General features: G+C 38.1%; 1 protein-coding gene across 1 annotated transcript; it reads left to right on the forward strand.

The window, feature by feature from the left end:
- The first annotated feature begins 1,808 nt into the window (after positions 1-1,808).
- Positions 1,809-10,236, forward strand: xab2 (XPA binding protein 2). The gene is made up of 19 exons (XM_068336902.1): positions 1,809-1,943; positions 2,324-2,472; positions 2,739-2,862; positions 2,951-3,148; positions 3,511-3,645; positions 3,766-3,930; positions 4,087-4,231; positions 4,320-4,471; positions 4,598-4,717; positions 4,820-4,951; positions 5,567-5,698; positions 5,886-5,999; positions 6,105-6,267; positions 6,375-6,565; positions 6,931-7,053; positions 7,169-7,340; positions 8,746-8,872; positions 8,997-9,109; positions 9,198-10,236. The coding sequence occupies exons 1-19, from the start codon at positions 1,908-1,910 to the stop codon at positions 9,257-9,259; spliced, it is 2,553 nt and encodes an 850-aa protein (XP_068193003.1). The 5' UTR covers positions 1,809-1,907; the 3' UTR covers positions 9,260-10,236.
- Positions 10,237-10,828: the final 592 nt, after the last annotated feature.

Here is a 10,828-nt window from a genome sequence, read left to right on the forward strand (position 1 = left end):
ATGTCGTACAGAGGTCGAGTTTTAGTGATAAACAACCTGGGGGCCTCACAGCTGTGGCACCGCTTGGCCTGTATGGACCCTCCATCAGGGTTTCTAGCCCAAATCCAGACCAAACTTGTTAACTTTTTCTGGGATGGGCTGCATTGGGTGCCTCAAGGAGTGTTGTTTTTATCAAGAGAGGATGGCGGACAGGGCCTCATCCACCTGGCTAGTAGAACAGCCACGTTCAGATTACAGTTCATCCATCAGTTTCTGACCGGACCAGCGGATCTGACGTGGAGAGAGGTGGCCAGCTGCATATTCAAACGTGTGAGTAACTTGGACCTGGATGCTGCACTATTTTTAATGGACTCTAAGTTTCTAAAGTTAAATGGTTTACCTCCATTTTATCATGGTGTTTTTAAGTCATGGGCCCTATTTAAAAGTAGCCCAGGAAAAAGCTCTGACTCTGTTCTGGTTACTGAAGGAACCACTAGTGCATGGAGCCAGGCTGGATGTCTGCAGTGGAGCCACACCTGGGCTGTCTGCAGCGCTTTGCAGAACCAGGACCAGGACCCTCCAGCAGCTGGTGGACAACGCTGGGCCAGCGTTGATGGATGCCCAGGCTGTGAGCTCTCAGCTGAACATCCAGTCCACCAGGGTGGGTCAGAGGGTGCTACAACTGTGGAGGCAAAGACTCTCCGGGAAGGAGAGAAGCCTCCTCCTGGACAGGGACTGTGCCGGACAGCAAAGATCCTTTCCCTGAGGTACTCCAACCCTGTTGGAGACCTGGAGGGTCCTCTCCTCGGAGATGAACGACAAATCAGCCTGCACACGGCCAACAAAAAAATACTGTACAAACAATGTGTAAAAGTAATCAACAAGAAAAGCCTGTATGACAGAGCACCCACTACCTGGGCCAACAGGATGACGGGAAATGGACCTGACCCACAGTGGAGACTTTTATACAAACCTCCCCTCAAGAAAAAAAACAGCCGACCTCCAGTGGAGGATTTTACGTGGTGCCATCGGTTCCAATGCTTTTATCTCTGTTTTTAACCCTGCGGTGTCCAGCCAGTGTCCCTTCTGTCCCCTTCGTGAAACAGTCTTTCATGCTTTCAGTGAGTGTGGGAGACTTGCAGTGCTCTTCACTCTTCTAACGAATGTTTTAATTTGTTCAGTGAAAATTTTAGTATCAGGAAATTCATCTATGGTGCTGGGTACAATAAATCGAATCAGAGAAAGTGGCAGCTTTTAAATTTTATTTCTGGAGAGGCAAAGCTCACAATTTATGTGACCAGGAAGAGGAGAATTGAAAACAAAACTGTTCAAGAAGCAGCTACTGTTTTTTGCGGTAACATCAGATGTCGCTTAAAACTAGAATTTGGTTTCTATAAAATGACAAAAGACCTGAATAACTTTAGGAACATCTGGTGTTACAAAAATGTCCTATGCACTTTAGTTGATGACCACCTCACTTTTGCAAACTTCCTGATAAAATGCACTAATTTTTAAATTGTATTTCCTTTTGTTTATTGGTGTTTAGTGTTTTTGAAGTTTCATCTAATGAAAAATTGAAAAATGTTCTAAATGTTCTGAATGTGATTGAAGTTTTTTTTTTTTGCAAAAAATCTTCTTCTGAAGCACTTTAAGTGCTTTCATCTAATGTAAAATTGTAAAATGTTTGAATGTGATTAAAGTGTTTTTGCAAAGAAAAACAAAAATCTATCTGTTTAGATATTTGGTGGACGGACGCACGAGCACACCAACACTGACAATTGCAATACGTGACGTCTCCACGTTACGTAAGTTCTGTGACGAAGGCGGAAGTGTGCTTTACGACAACACGCTTTTTGAAACCCACAAGCTAGTGTTAGCAACATCTAACGTAATTGTGTATCTCGGATAGTTATTTTCTGTAGGGAATAATGCTTTCGCAAGATGGAAAATCCGCTGTTCTGTTTGTAAGCTGCACCTTTCAGTATATTGTCAAATCTTATAGTTTATCGATTGCAAGTGTTACCCGGTTAACTTTTGTTTGCTACCATTAGCTTTGCTATGTTCAGGTATATCGTTGTTTAACTTAAATTGCTGTAAGGTACTTGAAGAGATTTATTGACTCACATGCCTCTCGCCTGAATCGTGGATTGCGTGTTAAAACCACGAAAATCATTGCAGGTCGTTAGCGTTTGTAACTGTTAGCTTGCTAATTATTTAGCTTGCTAACTTGCTGATGCACTAATTCACAGTATGTTAGCTTTAGCCAACTGAGCCCCTTCAAAAGTTATAAGTAATAAAATGTTTTGTTAACATGTTTTGTTCCGTGATTTTTATGTTCCATCAGGAGGATGATGATCTGCCATATGAAGAGGAGATTATCAGAAATCCTTATTCGGTCAAGTGCTGGATGCGCTACATTGAGTTCAAGCAGAACGGACAAAAATCCACCCTTAACATGATATATGAGCGGGCTCTGAAAGAGCTGCCTGGCAGGTAAAACATTTGATGCAAACATTCCATGGTCACTTTTCACTATTCTCGGAATCACTTTTGTTATTGTCCTGAAAAAGGCTGTAGACCCCACCTAAATTATTTTATACAGATGTACTTTTTTTAAAATAAAGGTGTATGAAAAGTCCTCAGTGATGAAGAAGTAATTAGCATTGCCGTGTAGATTTGGATTACTTCAAGATAGGAAAATGAGGTTCAATATTTGTCGTCAACTACTGTTTACTAATGGACTTTTTTTTTTTTAACAGCTATAAATTGTGGTACAACTATCTGAGAGAGAGACGAAAACAAGTCAAAGGAAAATGTATCACTGAACCAGGCTATGAAGAAGTCAATAATTGCCATGAAAGGGCATTGGTTTTCATGCATAAGGTAATATTTGTTATAGAACTCAGTACTGAATCACAGATAGCTATGTAAGTTGCACTCAAAAATATCAATTTGTTTTTCTCTAAACTAGATGCCAAGAATATGGCTTGATTACTGCCAGTTCCTTGTGTCTCAAACCAAGATCACAAGAAGTCGGCAAACATTTGACCGTGCCCTCAGAGCTCTCCCCGTTACTCAGCATCCACGCATCTGGCCTTTGTATCTTGGCTTTGTTCGGAAACTAGCTCTTCCTGAGACAGCAATCCGGGTGTATCGCAGATATCTTAAGGTGAGAGCATAGTACATAGTCTACTTCTATACAGCAGCTTAGTTAAAGACAACACTAAAGGATGCTTCTAGTAAGGGCTTCATGATTCTGAAAATTCAAGATTTCTTTTTTTATGTTTTCATGCTTAGAATTAGTATCATTAATTTCTGACGTGGGCACCCCCAAATCTAAATGTTTAATATGTTTTGACCACAACTATCTCATTCATTTAATGTTGCTGTCTCGTGCGAAATGTTTTTACTGCCAATTTAAAAAACTATTTTTTGGTTAAATTACAAAGGAAAGCTGATATGAAAATTTAGATGAAGTTATTTTCATCAGTGGAAATGTGGGTAATTTATGCTCTCTTTTGTATGATATAGCTTTCTCCAGAGAATACAGAGGAATACATAGACTACTTGCGGTCTGTTGGTCGTTTGGATGAAGCTGCTGTACGATTAGCAGCTCTTGTCAATGATGAAAGCTTTGTGTCCAAAGAAGGAAAGTCTAACTATCAAGTAAGATTTCATTGTCTTCCTCCCCATCTCCAAATGGGCTTCCTATGTTTTTATTTTTTTTAAAGTGATCAAGAAAATTGATAAATATTGTGTCACCCTGTGCATTAACTTTTTGGGCAGCTGTGGCATGAGCTTTGCGACCTGATCTCCCAGAACCCTGATAAGGTGACCTCTCTGAACGTAGGAGCCATTATTCGAGGAGGCCTCACCCGCTTCACGGACCAACTTGGAAAACTGTGGTGCTCCTTGGCTGACTATTATATCAGGAGTGGCCACTTTGAGAAGGTCTTTTTTCTCTAAATCATTCATTGCTCATGCATATGATAAAGCACATAACATTGAAAGCTCTTTTTTTAAATGCTCCTCTGCTTGCTTTTTGGTTATTTAGTCCCATACAATTGTATTAATAATCATGTACCTGCGTCTGTTTTACCTTTTCAGGCCCGTGATGTATATGAGGAGGCCATTCTTACCGTGGTAACAGTAAGGGATTTCACCCAAGTGTTTGATAGTTATGCTCAGTTTGAGGAAAGCATGATTGCAGCAAAAATGGAGACCACTGCTGAGATGGGGCAGGATGAAGATGGTATGTGTGCATTGATTAGTATTGGCAAGAATATTCACATTGTCTTCTGCTGATATGCATGTATCACTCTTTGTCCCCATCTACCCAGATGATGTAGACTTGGAACTTAGACTGGCCCGCTTTGAGCAGCTAATAGCCCGTAGGCCCCTCCTATTGAACAGTGTCCTGTTGCGACAGAATCCTCATAATGTACATGAGTGGCAAAAACGAGTAAAACTGTACGAGGGCAATCCAAGACAGGTGAGTGTTTGGTGCTTTTTTAGTTTTTGTTTTACTCATTTATTTCCACACAAGCTGCACACACACCCCGTGGTTGGTAAAACTTTAACCAACCTCTTTGTCTCAATTCTGTGCAATCCTATGCAGATCATCAACACATACACTGAGGCGGTCCAGACTGTGGATCCCATGAAGGCCACAGGGAAGCCTCATTCTCTCTGGGTTTCTTTTGCTAAATTCTATGAGGAAAATGAACAACTGGATGATGTAAGTCACTAAGGTCTTGCCATGGGGATTGTGGAAACTGCAATTCAGGTCACATGCTATTCCTATTCTTGACATATTTGAATTTAACTGACTGTTGCACAGGCCAGGACAATTTTTGACAAAGCTACCAAGGTAAACTACAAACAAGTGGATGATCTTGCTGCAGTGTGGTGCGAATATGGAGAGATGGAGCTGCGTCATGAGAACTATGAACAGGCACTACATATATTGAGGGTAAGATAACTAACCTGCAGTTATAATTACAGCTGTAGTGAAGTGGTTACCCCATCTGCTTTAGAAGTTTGGCAGCACCTACTGGCTGGGCTGAGAAACTGCAGCAGCATTGGTAAAATTGGTCTTACTGTGCATGTTTCTGACAATGTTTCTTTTACTGAGAGTTTATTAATGATATTTTTTAAAACTTAACATTTAGTAACTGATACAGTAGTCCATAAGATGCAAGGCTGCATATTATAATAGTGTTCAGTATAGAAAGCCGGTAATAGGATAAAATATCGGCTTTGTTGTTGACTAGCGAAAACATGTCTATTGTTTTTTTTTTTTTTACCTTTACACTGTTTTGGGGGAAACAGTTGTGTATTCCACCTACTTTAAACAGTTATATTGTGACATTATGCCTGCATTTCTTATTATTTGCACTTCTTATTAATCCTGCATATTTTCTGCATACTTCAGCAAAAGACAATCATGAGGAAAGCAAAAATAATTTGCCTCTCCATGAGACTCTAGAGAGATAAATATATGTGTGTGTGTGTATATGATATATGTAGAGCTATAATCTTTGAATATAAATGGTTTTTTTAAAAATTATTTTTGACCTTAATATAGAAAGCTACAGCCATCCCCTCTAAGAAAGCTGAGTACTTTGATGCATCTGAGCCAGTCCAGAACAGAGTCTACAAGTCTTTAAAGGTTTGGTCCATGTTGGCAGACTTGGAGGAGAGCCTTGGCACTTTCCAGGTATGACCATGTTATTGTATTTTTTTTCTAACATATGAACCAAAGATGTTCTGGTTGTACACCACATATATTGCGGATAAACTTTCAGTTTTTTAAAAATCCTTTTGTTTTTTTATTGTCTTTGTCAATTATTATCTGTGGGATGTATATGTATAATTTTTCTTGCACTTATTTTTTTTTGTCCTAGTCTACAAAAGCAGTGTATGACCGGATTATAGACCTCCGCATTGCCACACCACAGATTATTATCAATTATGCCATGTTTCTCGAGGAGCACAACTACTTCGAGGAAAGCTTCAAAGTAATAAGACTGAACTTATTTGCTAAACCACAATCAAAGTTTAACATGTATTATTGCTTTGAGTAATAATAGTAACAAATTTATTGTTTGCCAATACCTGTTTAGGCATATGAGCGTGGTATCGCTCTCTTCAGGTGGCCAAATGTTTATGACATCTGGAACACCTACCTCACTAAGTTCATTGATCGTTACGGGGGTAAGAAGCTGGAGAGAGCTAGAGATTTATTTGAACAAGCCCTGGATGGCTGTCCTGCAAAGTTTGCCAAGAGTAAGTAGCATAATGTTATTCAAAAATATTTTGTATACTGCACACCCCTAACTGTTTCTTCTTTCTACCTTCGATCACTGAATATAATGCTCTTTCTTTCTATTCAGCCATTTACTTGCTGTACGCTAAATTGGAAGAGGGATATGGATTGGCTCGACATGCCATGGCTGTCTATGAAAGAGCAACGCAGGCAGTAGAAACTGAGGAGAGACATCACATGTTCAATATCTACATCAAGAGAGCAGCTGAAATATATGGAGTTACATATACCAGGGCAATCTACCAGAAAGCTATTGAGGTACATGGTAAAAATTTTGTTGACACCATTATTATGTCTGTGAAAAATCTAAAACCACTTTTTTGGTTTGACTGTTTACATCATTCTAGTGCAGCACTCTAGCTACATTTTATTTATATTTCAGGTGATTCTGTACATTTTGCATCTTTTTCATAGCACATATCCAGAACAATATTTATTACCAGTACTCCAGGCTCATGCAATGCATAAACAATATGTTGATACCTTCACTAATGTGTGGGCTACTTTGTTGTCCAATTCTGGGGAGATGATGGAGGAATATCATGGGCAGATGACTTTTATTTCTTAAATTAATGAATTGACCTCCATGCTAGAATCTAAGTTGTCACATGGTTCTTATCCAGGTCCTTCCTGATGAGCATGCGAGGGACATGTGTTTGCGGTTTTCTGACATGGAGAGTAAACTGGGGGAGATTGATCGAGCCAGAGCAATCTACTCATACTGTTCCCAGATTTGTGATCCCAGGGTGAGACTATCACTTCCTGTGATTCCCTGTATTAGCACAAAAATGTATCTTTTATTATAAGTGACATGCACATGCTATATCCTCTCTCTTTGTGCTTATGATATTCACATTTCAGGTTACTGCTCATTTCTGGCAGACCTGGAAAGAATTTGAGATACGTCATGGAAATGAGGACACTATTAGAGAAATGCTGAGGATCAAACGCAGTGTCCAGGCCACATACAACACCCAAGTCAACTTTATGTCCTCTCAGATGTTGAAGGCCACAACAAGCTCCACAGGCACTGGTAAGAAAGCTTGCAGTAACTACCATATTTTTTTTGTCCTGAATAGTACGTCCTGAGGTGGTGAAGTGAAGAGTTTGGGCTTTACAGGATAGTCTGTGGTTGTCATAAAACTCGGACTGCAAAGGCAAGACCTGTTTTACCCGTAATTGGGACGAGGCTGGGCCTTATATTATTGGTTCTTCCCATATTTCTGTCACATTTATTTTTTGGAGAGAAATTTGAATCTTCTTACACATTTTTTAATATCAATCTAAACTGGCAGTTTTTGTCAAATGCTTTTCAATGTTTCCCATCTTTTTACACCAAACAACAAGTACTGAAGTGGTGCTTTTATTGTTGTTATTTGATATTTTCCATCTCCATGGCTACAAGTGATTTTGTCTCAGATGAGACAGTACAATCTCTCTGTTGGTAAAAAAAAAAAAAGTGAGGATACTAATTGAAAGAAATTAATTTCTTTCTAAATTGGTAGATGCTTTCAGTTGCACTTTTCTATGAAGCATATTTGTGACAAACAGGGTGTATTTTTCTTGCTTAATTAAGGAGGATGTTCCTGAAAAGACATTGTTTGGATAGTAGTCTGTGTTTCTCCAAATGTGTCATTTAACACTGATGGTCCTGTTTTACTTAGAGAGCACATTGTCAATAATTACTACAAACAGTTTTCAATATGGACTCATCAGAAGACAATACTCTTTTTCACTTATTTTCATAGTGCATTTCAGATTTTTAGGTGGCATAAATGGATGTTCTGAAGCTTTTCTAGGAGTCTTAACTTACGCTTGTAGATATACTGTAGTGGTGAACTGTTTTTCCACAGTGATTTTTCAGTCTTTGTGAGCAGTCATGATGATTTTTACTGAAGTCCTGCCTGTAGGATCACCACAATTCAATCAATTGGCTTTCAGCCTTCTCCCTGAAGAGCAGCTAGATACAGGTTCTCTGAATTTTTAAAATTATGGTCTCAAATTCTTTTTTTATTGAGATTGCCTTAAACACCTGGATTCCTTGCTCCCAAACTTTTTAAAAGTCCTTTGAAAAACTGGCCCCTTGAAAGCCCAACCACAATGCTTTTGTCTGACACTGTTAAATCCTTTTAACTGTGGGACATCTCAAGTACGTTCTAACTTGATTGTTTGCATCAGATTGAGAAAATGAAAATATTTGCAATAGTACATAAAGTTGATGAGCTAAAACATTGAATGTTATTTTATTCTTCCAAAATAGTATGTTATAGCTTATTAGGGAATTATTACATTCCTGCTTTGTTTGAAAAAGTATACCAATATTCTATTCAATAGCAATGATATTGGTCATGATGCTATATATGTGTTTACAGTCCTGAAATTACCTCAGAACTGAAGGAATATAAATGCACTAATATATTTTTGCTATTTGTGTCCAGTGTCGGATCTTGCTCCAGGCCAAGTGGGAATTGATGACATGAAGATATTGGAGCAGAAAGCTCAGCAGCTTGCTGCAGAAGCTGAGCAGGACAAACCCAAGCCCAAAGAAAAGATTCTCTTTGTCAGGTTTGTCTAATTTTTAATTCCCGAGTCAGGTGTCCCTCAAAATGTATATGAAATTGGACTAGATCTTCAAAAGGAAATGGACATAAATGAGATGTACAGTAATTATTTTTCTTTCCATGTGCAGGAGTGACACCTCTAGAAGTGAGTTGGCTGAGCTTTCTAAACAAGCCAATCCTGATGAAATTGATATAGATGATGAGTCTGGGGATGAAGATGATGAAAATCAGGGTCCACCTGGTGAGAGACAGATCTTTGCTTAAATAAGGCTCAAAAAATGTTTTATTCATGAACATTGTACTAATTATTTTATCTTCCGACTTAACAGAGGTGCAGCTTGAACAGAAGAGCGTCCCAACAGCTGTCTTTGGGGGGCTTAAAGATGACTGATCCCCTTCACTGAACTTTTCTTCCTGTTTGTCTCGTAAACATTGAATAGGCTGTACTTTTTTTTCAAAATATTCAATTGTATCCACTTAACTTTGAAAGAATGTAACATGTATTAAAACAGAATACCAGCATTTTTACCTTCTATGTACTTTGTTTGGGAATTTGTAGTGCAGTATGCGTGACCTCATTGGTACTGGCAATGAGGTGTCATTTTTTGTTATTAAATTTTAGTATGTTGTTACGTGGCATATGTAACTGAAGTCTAGTGTAGTTTGACTAGGTTACCTTGAAGAGTCAACAGTGACAATACTTGTGGACATCCGATAAATGATTATACTTTGAAAGGAAGTTCTGCACACAACATGGAAGAATCTTAGTTTCAAAGTAAGTGGGGCTGAGCACGTACATTGTATGCTTGAGGCTCATTTGTTAGGCGGATGCAGCATGCAACCTACTGTATATCATACATTCATACATATACTTATGTCACCAATCACCGGAGTGCTTTAAAAAAAAATTAAAACATCCTAATTTAATTAAAGGTGACTTTGTAAGAGTTTCTAATTTTTCTTTCCTTTTCATTTGTTTTTGTCTTTGTATAGAAGTCTGAAATTTCATGCTTTCTTGATGATTTGAAGGAATGTACAGTAACTAATATCTGGCTTGTTCAATGTGCTTATTGGTGTATATTTGTACTACACAATTTGACTTCTTAATAGGGAGGTCATGTTCATAATCACATTTTTATTTTTAATACGAAATTAGGCTTTTTGTAGACTTTTAAATCACTGTTTTTTTTACGATTATGCTATTACTGTTGAGGAACAAATTGTAACTGGCTTTATTATACACAGAAAAATGTCTGCACCTTTTTTTCTATTCCCACTTCACAAAACTTATGGTGTGTTGGAATGGTGCATTTCTGTGGATGTCCTTTGAAAGAGTAATAATAAAATTTTACTTGTTTAATGCAATAACTAATTTGATGTTACATCTAACGGGAAAGATGGACAAGAGCTTGTTTTCATTTTCAAGTTAGCCTTTAAAAAACACAATTTACAAGTTACATATGGTGCTAGATGACTTGCAATATATTTAGACGGCACTAAAAATCAAAGTGAAGCACGTTCAGCCTGGGTTTTATTAGAATGTTACGTATTTGTATTTTGGTGTTTAAAGGAAGGTGTACATATTTATTGTCACCCTTTTTTTCAAATGTACTGGAAAGACAAGAAAATTGTTACTTTCATGAGTAGATTAAAATAGCTCAGAGGTAATGCTCTTAGAAAGCTATCGCATTAGGAGTGCTCTTATAACTTTGAGCAGTATCATGTGATGAGGTTATGTAGAGACCTGTGTTTTTCTTTCTCTGGATGCTGCTGCTGAAAGCGACTTGGAGAAAATTTGTGAATAATATGTATGGGATCACAATCATCATTAGAAGCTACCAACTGTATTTTTACCCAACTATACTTTGTCTTTATATTAACAGACAGCTAGTATGTGTAACCTACTCTTGGTAGTCTTTTTACATACCGCTCTATTGGCTGCTGAGTTGTTAGGCATACA

Source organism: Antennarius striatus, chromosome 16 (assembly GCF_040054535.1).
Source record: "Antennarius striatus isolate MH-2024 chromosome 16, ASM4005453v1, whole genome shotgun sequence".
In the NCBI taxonomy this organism is placed as follows: Eukaryota; Metazoa; Chordata; class Actinopteri; order Lophiiformes; family Antennariidae; genus Antennarius; species Antennarius striatus.

What these genes read in the sequence shown, in the direction of transcription:
- xab2 (XM_068336902.1), top strand. Translation starts at nt 1,908, where the DNA reads ATGCTTTCGCAAGATGGAAAATCCGCTGTTCTGTTT. An exon ending in TGTATCGCAGATATCTTAAG is followed by an intron (nt 3,149 to 3,510) that starts GTGAGAGCATAG and finishes TGTATGATATAG; the next exon opens with CTTTCTCCAGAGAATACAGA. An exon ending in GGAGTGGCCACTTTGAGAAG is followed by an intron (nt 3,931 to 4,086) that starts GTCTTTTTTCTC and finishes TTACCTTTTCAG; the next exon opens with GCCCGTGATGTATATGAGGA.